The 17640-nt window shown below is 30.9% G+C and overlaps 2 protein-coding genes across 2 annotated transcripts; both read left to right on the forward strand.

Moving 5' to 3' along the window:
• The first annotated feature begins 7755 nt into the window (after positions 1-7755).
• On the forward strand, positions 7756-12024 carry LOC107944845 (probable LRR receptor-like serine/threonine-protein kinase At1g74360). The gene is made up of 2 exons (XM_016878675.2): positions 7756-8426; positions 8651-12024. The coding sequence occupies exons 1-2, from the start codon at positions 8342-8344 to the stop codon at positions 11863-11865; spliced, it is 3300 nt and encodes a 1099-aa protein (XP_016734164.2). The 5' UTR covers positions 7756-8341; the 3' UTR covers positions 11866-12024.
• A 582-nt stretch (positions 12025-12606) lies between these two features.
• Positions 12607-14664, forward strand: LOC107912119 (40S ribosomal protein S2-2). Its single transcript, XM_016840183.2, has 2 exons — positions 12607-13448; positions 14290-14664. Exons 1-2 carry the CDS (start codon positions 12798-12800, stop codon positions 14446-14448), a joined length of 810 nt encoding a protein of 269 aa, XP_016695672.1. The 5' UTR covers positions 12607-12797; the 3' UTR covers positions 14449-14664.
• Positions 14665-17640: the final 2976 nt, after the last annotated feature.

The raw sequence follows: 17640 nt of genomic DNA on the forward strand, positions 1-17640 counted from the left end.
ACTATTTTGGACAGCAGCAGTAGTCTAAGTTTGAAAAATCACCAAAAATTTTAGAAATTGAATTAGAGGATGAATAAAATATGGAATTAAAGTTTATTGAGTCTAGTTTCTTATAAAAGAAACGGTTTAAGCAATTGAATTGTAAATTATGAGATATAATAAATTTTGTGAGACAAGGTCATAATGAATTCGGGTTCCCCTGTTCTGACTTTGGAAAATCACCAAAAATTGGAGAAAAATAATTAGAGGGTTAAATTTATATGTTTAGAATCCCTAATGAGTCTATTTTTAGGAGAAATCAACAGGAATATTATCCGAGTTCTGTACTGTGAGATAATTAATTTTTAGTGAAGAAGGGTCGAAACTGTCAAACAGCAGAATAGGGGTGAATTTAAAGAATAAACTGTACTTAATGGCTAAGCCAAAAATTCTGAAAATTTTATGGTAAGAAGATTTGTGAGTCTAGTTTCAGGAAAAATTAACGGATCTTAATTTAGGATTCTGTAACTCAAGATATAAATTAGTAATGTATTAATGATTATGAATTGTATTAATTTCGTAGTCAATGTGGTACCGAAAATCTCGGCTAAGGAAGGACAAGACAAAGTCAACGGGAGTTAGCTCGAAAATTACAGTTTGTATTTATATAATCCGAACTCAGTCATTATTTTTTTATATTTATATACATATGACAATTGTTAGTGTTAGAATTATGATGTTTTACAATTGAAATGGATTGATTTTGGTATGTGATGAATTTATCAAATTTATATTGATTGAAATCATTTTGATTGAATTTATATTGATTGAAATATATATTATATATATGATTTATGTAAAAATTTGAATATTGAATGAATTTTATATTGAAAAATTATATTGATTGGAATATGAGGGAATTGATATGAATATATGAGATTTGTGATAATTGAATATTTTATATTGAAAAGTGAATTGAGTTGTATTGAATTATGAATTAATGTGAATAATTGAAATATATTTGTTGAATTGAATGAAAATATATGAAATTATGAAAATGTGTGAATATATGTGATTATTAGAATGGTATATTGATGAAAGATTTATTAAATTGAGAAAGTGAATCAAATACCCTATTAACAGTATCGGACCAGATTGGATACAAATGGCATGCCATTGGATTTATGATGTGATGAGGAGATTTGTAGTTCGGCCGAAAAGATGTTTCTGTTATTATATATTTCGGTTTATCTGAAGAGGCATTTAATGCCTTATTGGTGTGTTTGGGAGGATATGATATACTGGTGTGTTATGGAGGATTTATAATATTCCGGGTGTGTTTGGGTTGGATATTCTGGTGTGTTTGGGAGGAATCCACGTATCTATCAGAGTCCGAGTCTTGTTAATAGGGGTAAATAAGTGAAAAGATAAATCGAGTGAATTTGATTGATTGAGCTATTGGAATGACATGAGAAATTGAATTGAGAATTGAAATTGAGATATGAGATTGAAAACATGAACCAAAAGGTTCATGAAATGAGTGAAGTTCAAATGGATGATGATTGATGTTAGAATGAATTAAAATGGTATATTGTTAAGAAGTAAAGTGTGAATACAAATGAATTGTGAATATATTATAAAGAATTTATACGGTAAGCAAATGAAAAGAATTGAGCAAATATGATGTTGTGTTTGTTATATGGCTTGTATAGAATTTTTATGGTAAGTAAATGAAACTTATCTATAAAATAAATAAATGAATAGTTATATTTGTTATTGTGATTTTAAGTTTAATTGTTATATTATCAAGTGTTCGGATTATAGAAATACCACTGAGTGTATACTCAGCGTACGGTTTGTTTCCGTGCGCAGGTTAAGTTAAGGCTAGACTGTTGAATCAGCATTCCAGGCTGATCCCGAATTCAATAAGATAAAGTATGTTGAGTATTGATACTGGCATGTACCTAGGATGTTTAATGAGAGTCATTTAAGTTGTAAAAGTATTGATGAAATAAGTAAATTATGGTTGGCAACGGTATAGAGTATGAATTTTGAAATATAAAAAAAAATTCGTATTGATTCTAAATTAGTTCCAAATTGAATTTACTGTCCATATTGGACCGCGAGGGCCCATTAAAGGGACGACATCTTAAAACTAGAATGAGTATGAATATTTATTTTAATTAATGACTGAAATTGGACTGTACTGACTGGTAATGTTTCGTAACCCTGTTCCGACGACGGTATAGGGTTAGGGGACGTTACACGGCCCGAATTCACTCAATGACAAAAAAAATCTGCTATTTATTATTATTATTTTTGAATGTTATTTTCTTGTTGTTTTCTCTCTATTTTGCTACCATATTACTATTAGTTGTTACATTTTATTGTTATTGTTTGGATATTGTATAAAAATTATTTTATTATTAATTTTATTATTATTTTAAAGGCATTTGTTAATTTTGTTATTATTTTAGAGGTATTTGCTTGTTAAGTTGCATCTATTTTAGTGCTATTTAAGTCTACATATTTTTTAAAATTTATTTTCAATTGTTGGAAAATATTTATTTTGATTTTTTTAATATTTTCAATGTATTATATATATATTTAAAAATTATATAAAATAATATACCGGCAGGCCGGACCAGGGTTTTAGTATTTTTATTTGGGTCGGGCTTGGAAAAAATTTCAGGCCCATTTTTTGGGCCCGGCCCATGAGCACCTCTAATGTGGGCGCCAGAGGCGGCACCGGTTGTGCCTCTGGCAGAGACGGCACCGGTGGTATGGGTCCCAGGTTTTTTCTTCCCTCACCAGCCGCCTCCTTCCTTCTCCTTCTTTTCTTTTTCTTCTTCTCCTCTCCTTCTTTCTTCCCAAAATGAGCTTTGGGGACCATATATTATGGTCCCCCAAAGAAAAAAACAAAACCCCTGCATGAGGGGTCAAATCGGTGGTGCCGCGTCTGCCAGAGGCACAATTGGTGTCGCCTCTGGCACCCACATTATCACTTTTTTTTTCTTCAGCTTTTTGTTTTTTTTTTCGTTTTTTTTATTTTAACAGAAAAATGGCAGAGGCTGTCGGACCCAGGGTGGTCACGCCACTGCCATAGACGGCACCACCCTGGGATGTACCATTTTGGTACATAATTTTTGGTTTATATTATTTTAGAATTTTTTTATTTTTTTGTACTACTTTAGTAAAAAACCCATAACACTTTTATCCCATATATAGTTATGGGGTTAATTTCACAATACATCTCTAATTTATAACATTTGTTTTATATTAGTCCCTAAATTGTAAAACATTTTAACTACAAAAAAAATTATCGCTGATTCTCTCTCTCTCTTCCTATTTTACTTTATTTTTAGTTTTTATTTTCGAAAGTTATGGGACAACTTTTTACTTTTTTTTTAAATTTTATTTTAAATTATGTCATATAAGACTCACGTGTCATTTAAAGATTAAATTAATGGTTTTAATAATTGAAAAACCTAATTGATATAACACCGATAATTTAGTGATATGATTAAAATGTTTGAAAATCTAAGAGCCAATTCAAAATGAAAGTTATGATTTGAGAACGTATGATGCAATTAACACTATTAATTATTATAAATACATCAAAATTAAATTTAAATTACCAATAAGTATTTAGATTAGTGATTAAAGTAAGTTGGATATTATTATTCCCCGTTCAAGAAAGAAAAAAAAAAGAATTATATAGTTGGGGTATGATATATATATAGTTTCTAAAATTTTCATTCAATTTATAATCATAATGGAAAGAAAATGGTCCGCACCCAGCACATCATGGGCGGCTCGATTTTTAACTGGTTCATATTTTTTATTATATTCATGATTGGAGTAGAGAAATTGCGTCTTCTTTGTTCCCTTAATGCCTTAATTACAAATTGATTTATTTATTTAATTTTAATATTTTTAATATAATCTCTATATGTCTATTATTTTTTTACATAATATTTAGAATTACTTATAACCCCTACTCAATCCTTAAATAGTAGAATAATATGCTTTAGCACACTTAAACTCATGTCTTTGATCTTCCTACACTCACAATAATATCGATGACGATTGAACTAATAAATCAATCTATTATACTTTTATAATTAAATTTATATAAAGTATTATTTTATTATTAACATAATAATTTGAATATTAAATTCATGCCAACGTAATTCGAATCGGAAATAATCTTGACTCATATAAATAAACTCTATCATATTGTTTTTTAATACATATAGTCATTTTTTTGGGTAGAAAATAAAATTAGTACATGAATAAATTTCCAACAAGATTAATGTCCAAGCGTCACTTCATGCAGCGAAATGTTTATGTCCTCTAATAGACTTCGCACATGTGATGGTGAATCTATGAGAACGATCAACTGGTTCAGTCCTCCTCCTGTTGCTTTGGTTATGCAGTCAATAACCTTATCACTATTCTTCAGTAACCTTATTACTATCCCTCAAATTATGTTTAAATTTAACTTGTCAGCGTTATTGCACCACTCATGGATCATTCTGACATTCGCAATATTTGTCACTGCAAAATCATTCCTAATATTTGTATTTATATAATGTGAGTCTCTAGTTTAATTTTATGTTATACTTCTTCGAATATTTGTATTATATTTACCTATTTACTCTAATTTTAATACTAACCCTCTAAAAAAAACTGAAAACCGAATTGAATGATACAAGGTTTTAGGTTTTTAAAAACAATGGATTGTTAATTTTATTTTATTTTATGACATTTATGGCATTCCTTTTTATTTTTATCTATTTTCAATATCAATTTATTAATGTAGAATTCCTTTTTATCAACACTAGAGTATTCCCTTGCTATGTTTCGGAAAATTAAATTATATATTAATTAATTAAATTAAAAAATATTTAAATTTTCTATATAAAAAGATTACTATAAAAAAATAATTTTTTTTTACTTTAAAAAGTCAGACATGCATCAAAATTTACTTGAAATAAATTATAAACATGTAAAATATTTATACACTAAAAAGTTAATATTGTCATCTTTATGTATCGAAATGTATAATTTATGTCAAATACAAGTACCAGGTTAGATAAAAAAACAGGTATCACGTTAGAAATAAGGATCAAACTTGAGTACCAAACTATATATTATTTAATAAAACCTTTGATTGAGTTAGTGTCACCCTCAATCGGGTCATCGACTTAGTTAAGAAGTTATAATAATACCCTTTTGTATTTAAAATAAGTAACATTATTTGAAGGTATTTTAGTCATTTCACTTTTAAAAATGAATACATACATATGGTAGGATTTGAATCTATGTCAATTGTATTAGTAAAATTTTTAATTTACCACTCAACTAAAACTTCATTTTAATATATTTATACATTTTAATTTTATTATGCATATTTTATTACTTTAATCAATTATATATATTAATAATGTATTTTATTTTAATAATGTATATTTTATATGCTATTATTAATTAGTTTCAAAACATATGTTTCATTATTTTTTTATGTTATTTTTAAACAGAAATTTTATTTTCTAAATTTTTGATTTCTATATGTATACGTATGTGATAAAATTTCTAATTATTATTACGATGTAAAGCAATTTATATTAATGATTCAACCTTACGATGTAAAGCAATTTATATTAATGATTCAACCTGATAAAAGATTGTTAGAAGTTTGAGACCGGGTTTTACTGCCATTTCTTCTTTTGACTTGCATTTTAATGGATAAAAGATTGTTAGAAATATAATTCATCCAACCACGTAAAGTTTTACATCTTAATTTTAATTGCTATCTCTTCTTCTGACTATCTTTTTCTACGAGAATAACAATGTGTATGGGAAATTACATGTGAAACATGTTTTCAAGACTGGTCGGTAATTGAAAGGGTTAAGACACGTATTTACTTTTTATTTCGACAAGGATTTTTTATCTAAAATGTAGTAATTCTAATAGTCAACACGGTAGCGCAAGTTATAAATTAATACGATATCGATTGTAATAACAATCCATCTTATTAACGGAAGTCAATTACAAATATGAAAAAAAAATTATATTGAAGAAAATTAAGTTTGAAATCATAATTAAAATTATATATTGTATTTTTATTCATACAACCATCATTAAGTAAAATCATTAAGTAAAATGATTCAAGAAAATAAAAGATTTCAATTAAATTACGACATGTCGTGTTTATCATGAAAATTTTGGTGGAGAGATATAGACTGCAATGACTGCTATATTGGTAATGGTAGACTATGATAGATGCACTATTTTAATCAACTACTGTGAATTACATCATAGCTTTGCTACCACCAAGCTATGTTGATAATAAAATTTGAGCACTACAATGATAATGTCAAAATCTTCAAAATACTCCTCCAAAAACAAAAAATTAAATGTAATAATAACTAGAAAAAAATATAGCTAAGAACGCCACTATAACCTTCAAAGAAAACAAAACATGCTACCTGCATCTAGAGTTGTCAATAGATCAGATCGGGATCCACTTGAAAAATTAAAAGGTTTGGTTAAAAATATAAGCTCGAAAAGTGGGATTGTAAAAAAATAAGGATCATTTAGAACGTAGACTTGGTATTTGTTAAGTTTTTTGGCTCAACCCGGCACAAATTTGTAACAAAAAACTTGCTATTTTGCTACTATTTTTTTATATTTTGTTATCATTTTACTATTATGTTGCTACTATTTTAATGTTAATGTTTGGGTATTGTATAATACTTGTTTTATTGTTAAATTTGCTACTATTTTCGATATATTTACTTGTAAAATTACACTTATTTTAGTGTTATTTAAGTATAAATTTTTTTTAATTTATTTTAAATTTGTTGGAAGATATTTATTTTAATATTTTTAATATATTTGGTTTATTATATTTCTTAAAAAATTTTATATAAAAAATAAAAAAAATATTAATATGACCAAACACAAATTATAATATTTTTATCTGAACCGAATTTAAATAAAAAGTTATACCTATTTTTCTGGTTGGGTTAGATAGATAACCCTACTCACATCACAATTGCTTTTAAAAAAACATAACAAATTTATGTTTTTTAGTGGACCAAATTCGTTGGCTACTTTCTTTTTTAAAAAATGGGTTATTAGAAAACTTAATATTAAATTTTTGTGACAAACAAAGAAAAATAATAATTAACAAGTAAATAGATAAATTATCAGATTTAAGAAAATAATTAGGGTTCTTTTAATATATAATTCTAATACTTTGTTAATTTGTTCTTATGGATGATTTTCTTAGAACTAACCAACAAAAACAGTGATACTTTTTCAAATTTCATTGTGAACATATATGGTTTTAGTCAAATGAAAAAATTAAAGTTGAAAAAAAATACAAGTATAAATTTAAGAAGGAAAAAAAGGAAAAAAAATGTGAAATCGTACTCAAGATTGCCATTATATATGCCTTCATCTTATTCTTGAACCCCCAGTCAACATAGGCGGCCATCCCCACCTCTCTGCTTCAACTCCCTCGTTTTTTCGGTCAACTTTTTGATTTTTTTGAATTATTTTATTTTTAACTTAATTATTTTCGTAATTATTTGATACATTTGTACTCTTAGTGGAATTAAAATTTGGTTTGGTTGCATAAAAAAATTAATTTAGATAAATATTATTAATTATTAAATGTTAATTTCAATTTAATCGAGATTATTTAAATTACGAAAATGCCTTACCCAAAGCATTAAGTATGCAGGACGAGTGAGCTTACCTTCATACTTGTTTTATGTTTATATGAAAACCTATTTTCTGAAAATATAATTTTTATTAAGTTGATACTATATTGCTTTTGTTTATCTTCATCAACACGTGATGAGACTGTTGAAATATAAATAATGATATTATATTATCAATTAAGTTCCCAAATAGTTTAGTCTTATACCTGTTCATATTATATTACGAATGAATGATGAATAAGCAAGATCATAACTTTACCCCCAAAACATAACTGTTTTATATTAAGATTAAGACCAATTTACACAATGTTTGAAATTAATATAGTTTTTAATGTTTTCTTTAAAAAAATTATTTGAAGAAGATATTGTTGGAAACTTGTCTACGAAGCATTGGTCTCTGGTCTTTAAGTGTAGGCGCTGTGTTCTTAAACTGACTTTCTTCTTCTTCTTTTTTTTTTCAGAAAACGTTCACAACTTTTTCTCTTACATTTTAATTTAATTTTTTTCGGGTTTAATTTAACTCCAAATTTCATTAACCTTTTTCTTCAAATGTTCTCATTTGATGGGTGCTTAATTGATTAAGTAACTCATTATTCGAAAACAAAAATAGCTGGGAAAAAAAAACATGAAGAAGAAGTTCATCATATCAGGAGACCAAGCTATTTCCTGGCGTTGTTTTACTTTGTTCATATTCTCCCTTATGATTTCAGGTATGTAACTTTAATGTTCGTCTTATCAGATAAGGATTCTCCATTGGGGATTCTTTGTTCAGTTCAGTTGTTTGAAACTTGCTTTTTGATACTGAATTTTATCATGAATGCATTGAAATGATTTCGTGTTTTCCAAGGATGATTCTGTTCTATTGACTTAACTGAAATTTTATGCCTACAACATGTTTGAGACACTGATTTCTGTGTCTGGTTTTAATTTACAGCTAATGTTGTCAATGGAGATTCACTAGAAACAGACAAGGAAGCTCTGTTGAATTTGAAAGCATTCCTTGAAGAACACAATCGAGTAAACCGAGGAATATATTCAGAATGGAATGTTGATAAATCCATTTCACCATGTCAATGGCAAGGAATCTCTTGTTCTTCGTCGTCTGTTGTTGGACAACAAAGAGTCATTGGTATAAACTTGTCTGAAAACAACATTTCTGGGGAAATGTTCCATAATTTCTCAGCTTTAACAAATCTTCAACACCTCGATCTCTCGAGCAACACCATCGGCGGAGCCGTACCAGACGATTTGAACCGATGCAAAAGCCTTGTGTACCTCAACTTGTCACATAATATCCTTGGAGGAAACCTAGTGTTTAAAGGGTTGAATCGTTTAGAAAAGCTTGATTTGTCTACGAACAGGTTTAATGGCGATATCAAAGTTAGTTTCCCAGGGATTTGCCAGAACCTGATTGTTGCAAACCTTTCAACTAACAATTTCACTGGTGAAATCAGTAGCTGCTTTGATGAATGCTGGAACTTGAAGCATCTTGATTTGAGTTCCAACAATTTTTCTGGTAGTTTATGGAGTGGATTTTCGAGGCTTGTTGGATTTTCAGTGTCGGAGAACTCTATTTCCGGGGTGGTTTCGGGTTCGATGTTTGCAGACAATTGTAGTTTACACCATTTAGACCTGTCTGAAAACAAGTTTCATGGTGAACTCCCAGGCGAGATATCAAACTGCAGAGATTTGGTTATCTTGAATGTAGGGGGAAACAATTTTACAGGGCCAATTCCATCAGAATTGGGATCGATTTCCAGTATTGAAGCCTTGTTCTTAGGGGACAACAGGTTTTCGAGTTTGATACCGGAATCTTTACTGAACTTAACGAATTTGGAGTTCTTGGATGTGAGCAAACACAGTTTTGGTGGGGAGATTCAAAAGATTTTTGGGAGATTCAAACAGGTGAAGTTTTTGTTGTTACATGGGAATGCATACACAGGAGGGATCGATACGTCCGGTATTCTCAAGCTACAGAACATTTCTCGATTAGACCTGAGTAAGAATCAATTCTCTGGTCCATTGCCTGTTGAAATTTCTCAAATGCCAAGCTTGAATTTCTTGATGCTGTCCAACAATCAGTTTACAGGTAGTATACCACCTGAATATGGAAACTTCTCACAGTTGCAAACTCTAGACCTGTCCTTCAACCGGCTTTCGGGATCGATCCCACCCGAGCTCGGGAAACTGAACTCTATGTTATGGTTGATGCTTGCAAACAACTCTCTTAGTGGCGAAATTCCTCCAGAGATTGGGAACTGCACTAGCTTGTTATGGCTAAATCTTGCTAACAATCAACTATCTGGAAGAATTCCTCCTGAGTTGGCTAAGATCGGAAGAAGCGCTACCCGAACATTTGAGTTGAACCGTTTGCGCAACGACACGATCATTGCTGGTTCGGGTGAGTGCTCGGCAATGATGAGGTGGATACCAGCAGACTATCCACCTTTCAGTTTTGTGTATACAATTCTCACTAGGAAGAGTTGTAGGAGCATATGGGACCGGTTGCTTAAAGGCTACGGTCTTTTCCCAGTTTGCACTGCAGGTTCAGTGGTTAGGACACTTCAAATCTCGGGATATCTTCAACTTAGCGGTAACCAGTTTTCGGGTTCAATCCCTTCGGATATCGGTACAATGCAGAATTTCAGTATGTTGCACTTGGGTTTCAATGACTTCAGTGGTGAACTGCCTGCACAAATTAGTCAATTGCCACTTGTTGTCCTGAATATAACCCGAAACCAGTTTTTAGGACAAATTCCAGCAGAGATTGGCAATATCAAATGCTTGCAGAATCTAGATTTGTCATACAATAACTTTTCTGGCATATTTCCAACAAGTTTTAGCAACCTGACTGATCTCACCAAGTTCAACATTTCGTACAATCGGTACATTTCTGGGGTTGTTCCAACAATCGGACAATTCGGAACGTTCGAGAAAGACTCGTACCTTGGAAATCCGCTACTGGATGTTCCAGATTTCATGGATAATAAAACAAATCATTTACCAAACCATAATGGTACACGAAAAAGATCAGCCAGCTTTGCTGTGCTTATAGTGGCAGTAGCTCTCACACTAACCGCTCTCGCTTTTGTGGTTCTATCGGTTTTGGTTTGCAGACAGGTGAATTCCCGATCCGAACCCCAGAGGTATCTCTTACAAGATACGAAGTATCGACCTGATCTAGCATCTAGCTCTAGTGGATCATCGGATACTATCAAGGTCATCCGTTTGGATAAAACAGCTTTTACACATGCTGATATTTTGAGGGCCACAGGTAACTTTTCGGACGATAGGATTCTCGGGAAAGGAGGGTTCGGGACAGTGTACCGAGGTGTATTGCCGGATGGAAGAGAAGTAGCGGTAAAAAAGCTACAAAGAGAAGGAATTGAAGGTGAAAAGGAGTTTAGGGCTGAAATGGAAGTTCTCAGTGGCAATGGCTTTGGTTGGCCACATCCTAACCTTGTAACGCTCTATGGTTGGTGCCTTCATGGATTAGAGAAAATATTGGTGTATGAATACATGGGAGGTGGGAGTTTGGAAGATATTATATCGGATCGAATCCGATTAACATGGTGGAAACGAATCGACATTGCAGTCGATATTGCACGAGCATTAGTGTTCTTACATCATGAATGCTACCCCGCCATTGTTCACCGAGATGTTAAGGCTAGCAATGTCCTGTTAGATAAAGATGGTAGGGCTAGAGTCACGGATTTCGGTCTTGCGAGAATTGTCGATATTGGCGATAGCCATGTCAGCACAATGGTGGCGGGAACTGTCGGTTATGTAGCACCGGAATACGGGCAGACATGGCAAGCCACGACAAAAGGTGATGTGTATAGCTATGGAGTATTAGCAATGGAACTTGCAACCGGTCGACGAGCTGTGGACGGAGGTGACGAATGCCTGGTGGAATGGGGCAAACGTGTTATGGGAAAGGGACGAAATGTATCAAGTCGAGCTGTGATACCGGTTATGCTTTTGGGATCAGGACTATCGGTTGGTGCCGAGGAGATGTTCGAGTTGCTTCGGATCGGCGTTCGATGCACGGCCGAAGCTCCACAAGATAGACCGAACATGAAAGAGGTGTTGGGTATGTTAATTAGAATCACAAGCAATCGAGCAGATTTCAACTATGGCATCTCATGACAATTGTCGTAGAATGTCAAATAATAACTCATAAATATATGTAAATAATTAAAATACACAAGAAATTGTATTCTTATTATTGTAATTCTTCTTGTAAACAAAACTTTCCTATTCATTATGTTGAAAGAATTTAATCAATTTTTTTTTATTATTTTGATTCGTATTTGGGTTAAATATAATAAATTAAAATTTAAGATCTTCCAAATACCCAATAATTTTTAATCATTTTGATTCATGTTAGTTCATTGGTTTCTTTTTATTTAACAATTAGCTAAAAAATAGTCTTTTTGGTCAAATTTTTATTAATCACTCAAAAAAATTTGAATTTTAGTTTCGTACTGAAAAGTAATTGCGAATAATTCGCTTAAAAAATTCCCAGTCTAGTTCTAATAACATTAATGAGAATGAATATAATAGTTTAAGAATTATATAAAAAATTAGACTCACCTAAAAATTAATTATACAATAAAATTGAATTTGAAAAATTATAGGTTTGATTCCAACAAACTCCACTCAATTTAATTAAAATTTTAATAATAAAATACAAATATCGATTTTTTTGAAAAGTAAATACAAATATTGATATAAATACATGATTTAACATGGAAAATCCATTAATAATAATCTATAAATTATTAAATGAGTCAGAAATACTTTTATTACTAAATTTTTGAATTCTAAATTAATTATTTATTTTCCGAAGAAATATAAATATACGATTAAATCAAACCTTTTTTTTTTGTATTTTTTAGGAAAAGAAAAAGCTTACATTGTCGGGCAAGTAAAGTCCGTATACCATAGCCCATGTCCCCAAACCCTAATTCTCCTTTTTAACACCCACCCCATTTAAAACCCTAAACTTAGCCGCCCCATTTCATCGCTCCCACTATCTGATCCCTCAAAGCCTACAGAAAAAAAAAGGAGAGCAAAAAATGGCAGAAAGAGGCGGCGGAGAACGTGGCGCTTTTAGGCGCGGCTTCGGTGGAGGAAGGGGTGACCGTGGTCCAAGAGGCAGGCGCCGTGGCCGCAAGGACGAAGAGGAGAAATGGGTACCCGTCACGAAACTCGGCCGTTTAGTCAAATCCGGGAAAATCACGTCCCTCGAACAAATTTACCTCCACTCTCTCCCTATCAAAGAGTACCAAATCATCGACCAGCTCGTCGGCCCTTCCTTGAAAGACGAAGTCATGAAGATCACTCCCGTCCAGAAACAAACACGTGCCGGCCAGCGCACGCGTTTCAAGGCCTTCGTCGTCGTCGGAGACGGAAACGGACACGTCGGGTTGGGTGTCAAGTGCAGCAAAGAAGTTGCGACGGCCATAAGAGGGGCGATAATATTGGCGAAGTTGTCGGTTATCCCGGTGAGGAGAGGTTATTGGGGGAATAAGATCGGGAAACCCCATACGGTGCCGTGTAAGGTTACCGGGAAATGTGGATCCGTTACTGTTAGGATGGTGCCTGCTCCGAGAGGTGCGGGGATTGTGGCTGCTAGGGTCCCCAAGAAAGTTCTTCAGTTTGCAGGGATCGAAGATGTTTTCACTTCTTCCAGGGGATCCACTAAGACTCTTGGTAACTTTGTCAAGGTATTGAATTTTCCTATATAGAATCTTCAAATTAGTTCAGCTTTGTTGTTATTTTATATTGTTTATAGATTTATTTAGATGCATTTGGAAATGGGTTGTTAAATGTTTTAGATCCTGCTCCTCAACTTTGAGATTGTTGGTTAGTTTCTTTGATTGAGTAATTATAGGGCGAATCTACCTAAGAGGTCCCTCTATTGTAGGGACCTGATCAAATTAGTCCCTCTACTACTAAAAAGAATCAAATAAGGTCAAATTCGAATAGAGTTAACATTTACTGTTTATCAGAGTTAATATTTTCAAAGTTTTTATGGTTCTGTGAATAAAATCTTTTGTATGGAATTGAATTGCAATTGAAAAGAAAAAGTTTTCAAGACATTTTTATACTGTAGATGTTAACTTAGTTACAATTTGGAGTTAGTTGATTCTTTTTAACAATATAGGGACTAAATTGATCCATTTAATAATAGGGGGACTAATTTGGTCCCATCCCTATAATATAGGGACCTCCCAAGTACTTTAACCGTTATTACAGTATGCTTGATTTGTTTTAGATTACATGAGTGATCTGAGTTATTGATTTGTTTGATACATATTCAGACATGTTTATAGGGATGTGATCTTTCAAGTATGAAGAATGCATAAAAAATTGAAAACACCCATATGAAAAATACGCACTCGTATCAGTGATTATCTGTTGCTGTTGGGGATGTACCTCTATTGAACATATCCAATGGCCCTAGTCCTTTTAACGTAGTTTGATAGTTATATATTTACTGCATGATTTATGTGGAGAAGCTTCTTCGTTTATCTGATTTTGTTGCTGTTGGAAATGGAATTGCAGGCCACCTTTGAGTGTCTTCTGAAAACTTATGGTTTCTTGACTCCCGATTTCTGGAAAGAGACTCGTTTCACAAGGTCTCCTTTCCAAGAGTATACTGATCTGTTGGGAAAGCCGGCAAAGACCCTTGTACTTGAAGATGCAGAGAGGTTGGACGTATAGTTCCCGATATACGAGTCATTAGTAAGTTGCGCCTTCCAAGCCTGCGTGGCTGCGTAGGGTAGCAATATGAAGTTCTGTTTTGTTTCTTAAAAGAATCTTAATTTATATGTTATGTCTTGTTTGGTTGGTTTTTCATGAAATTTTCGGTTATTGTTTAAGGCATGGAACATTTTTGTTTTCCTTTATATGGATTCTTTATAAAATAGTTGTTTTGCATCTCCAAGCTATCTGAGGTAGGGGTGAGCGCGTGAAAAAAGTTCCAGCTTCTAATTCGATGGTGAAATGAAATTTGGATAGAATAGAGCAAAATTGTTCCAGTTAAATTTAAAAAATTAGACATGTTAAATTATATGACTACGATATAATTAATTTCATGTTAAAGCACCTAAATTTGAAATCATATTTATTTGATTTTCAAAACAAAAAAAGTCGTGTGGACGAAAATAAGCCATATTTCTCGGTCAATCTACAATCAACATTACACATATCAACAAGCCATAATTAGATATCCAAAACAAGCCAAAATAAGTGGCTAACCCAACAAATTAAGTATAAACCATCATTAAATAAAATATCTATACACGTCATTATAACTAAAATCAAAACATTCGAAAGTACAGATAGAATCGATGAATAGTGTGATACAACTCTGACAAGTTTCCAACCCAATCGAGCTTCCGATAATTTGAAAGGTAAAAGAAGACAAACACATAAGCAATGAATGCTTAGTAGGCTCCTATAAATTTTAATCATATATAAATTTTAATCATATCAATTCATTTTAAATAAAACATTTATACATATTCAGAATAATCCAATACTGATACCACAATATTTAAACATATCAATTTATACATATTTAGAATAATTCATAAACTTATTTAGGTTTCAAAAATTAGTATTTTAGAAACTTTTTAAAATTTTTGGTTTTTTTATATATTTTTTATGATTTTTTTAAATATTTTGAATTTTAAAAATTATTTTGTAATTTTTATTGAGATATTAATTTGTTTATTTTTAAAATTGACAATGATCAAAGAGTATTTATACTAATTTATTATTTGAATTATTAGAGTTATTCGAATTGTAAAATTTAACTTGACTTGAAATTCGAATTATTTATTTGAATAAACTTGAATAATACAATTTAATTAACTCAAAATTTAAATTATTTTTTTTTGAATATCATGAAGTTTTGTTGAATATGAAGTTTAAACGGCAATGAAAAATGTAGTGAAACTATCCAAAGGTGGAGTTAAACCAATGTTACCTCTGGTTCCAATGTGTAATTGGCTCATCCTGTTGAACCCAGCTGGTTGTTTTAAATGGGATTTTAAAGCTAAAAATAAATATTAAATCTAATAAATTGTTAATAAAACATGCATTTACTTATTGCTCTGTTTTTAGAATCTCAGACACCTGAAAAGATGGAAAATGGTCATTTTTTTCCTCTTCAAAATTGGATCACTACGAAAACCAAAGTTGCCTTATACACCCATTGTTAGGGGTGTTCATTCGGTTAACCGACCCGAAATTACTATAACCGAATTAACCGACCTTCCAAAAATTTTAACCGTTAACCGAACCGATTTTTTTTTAAAAAAATTAACCGAACCGAAATTTTTTCGGTTAATAAGGTCGGTTAACCGAATTAACCGAAAATTATGTATTTTTTATTTTTGGTTAAAAATTACCCGAATTACCCGAATTACCCGAATTACCCAAATTAACCGAATTAACCGAATTAACCGAATTACCGAAAAATACCCGAATTTTTTTTATTTTTTATTTTTAAAATTTTTAAAATTTATAAATTATTAAAGTAAATTGGGTTTTAGACTTTAGTAAATTGGGTTGTCTTTTAGTTTTAGTTTTATTGGATTGGGTAATTGGGTAAACTTTAGTTTTAGTTTTATTGGGTTGGGTAATTGAGTTTGGGTTGGGTTGGATAATTTTATTTATTAATTTTTTCGGTTAACCGAAAATTTTCGGTTAACCGACCGGTTTCGAACCGAATTAACCGTTAACCGAAAAATTATAAAAAAATTAACCGACCCCCGACCGAAAAAATTCGGTTAACCGACCGATTAACCGAATTCGGTCGGTTAACCGAATTTTTTCGGTTTTACCCGAATTATGCACACCCCTACCCATTGTAATAAGAAATTTACAAATAGAATTAAAAACTTTTATTATTTTTTAAATAAAATTTAAGGATGTATGAAAATTATTTTCATCAAATCTATTGAAAATTATGCACATTATCCAAAATAACGTTATAAAGAAGGAATAATCAAAACAGCGTTGTGTATTTTAATTTTTTTCAAAAGAAAATCTTAATTTTTCAAGAAAAAATCTTCAAATTTAAGAGAGTTATTCGCATAATTTTTTATTTCAATTTTAGCATATTAATATAATTTGTTTTACTCATTGTATATCATATTAGATTACTGTACAACAGGTGAAAAAAATCAAATGTGACTTTAGTTGAAATGATAATAAATTTATAACCGGTAATAATGAGGCAACAGATGTTATGATGGCTTGAGTTTAAATCTCATGAATCTTGTTAATTGTATATTATTTTCTTATAAAAAACATAAATGCTTTCAAATTAATATTTATTACTTTGCATCTTTTTAAATTTATCAAAAAATATAAAAAAATATAAATACTTTTAAAATAATATTTATTATTTTAGAAAAAAATAATTTTTTTATAATTTTAAAATAAAATTAAAACCCAATTCATTAATAACACCAACTAAAAAAACTTATTATAGAATATAGATAGAGTCATATTAATTTTGTATCATATCTTATTTTCATTGCTTTTACATGTCATGCTTTGTATTATATCTTATTTTGTATTATCATTTTCTTTATATATCATTCCTTCGCGAGAAAAGATTGTATGAAATAGAGATATTATTCTTTTTCAATATTTTTATGTCACATCAAAAATTTCATTTTGAATTCAAGATTTTAAATTGAATTTGACTTTTTTTTAAAAAATGAAAATACTGATGTGACATAAAATTATTAAAAAAGAATACAGATAACATGACATCACTGTTTCATACAATCTTTTCTCTTCATTCGCAACGACTATGTCCCTATCTCCCTAGAGTCCATCATTAAAGCACCAAGAGTTCATGTTGATACCCCTGTCAACCATTCTCGTTTCCTAATT

Source organism: Gossypium hirsutum, chromosome A11, assembly GCF_007990345.1.
Source record: "Gossypium hirsutum isolate 1008001.06 chromosome A11, Gossypium_hirsutum_v2.1, whole genome shotgun sequence".
Lineage (NCBI taxonomy): Eukaryota > Viridiplantae > Streptophyta > Magnoliopsida > Malvales > Malvaceae > Gossypium > Gossypium hirsutum.

Coding starts and splice junctions, on each gene's coding strand:
- LOC107944845 (XM_016878675.2), top strand. CDS start 8,342: ATGAAGAAGAAGTTCATCATATCAGGAGACCAAGCTATTTCCTGGCGT. Junction 8,427..8,650: donor ATTCTCCCTTATGATTTCAG/GTATGTAACTTT, acceptor TTTAATTTACAG/CTAATGTTGTCAATGGAGAT.
- LOC107912119 (XM_016840183.2), top strand. CDS start 12,798: ATGGCAGAAAGAGGCGGCGGAGAACGTGGCGCTTTTAGGCGCGGCTTC. Junction 13,449..14,289: donor CTCTTGGTAACTTTGTCAAG/GTATTGAATTTT, acceptor ATGGAATTGCAG/GCCACCTTTGAGTGTCTTCT.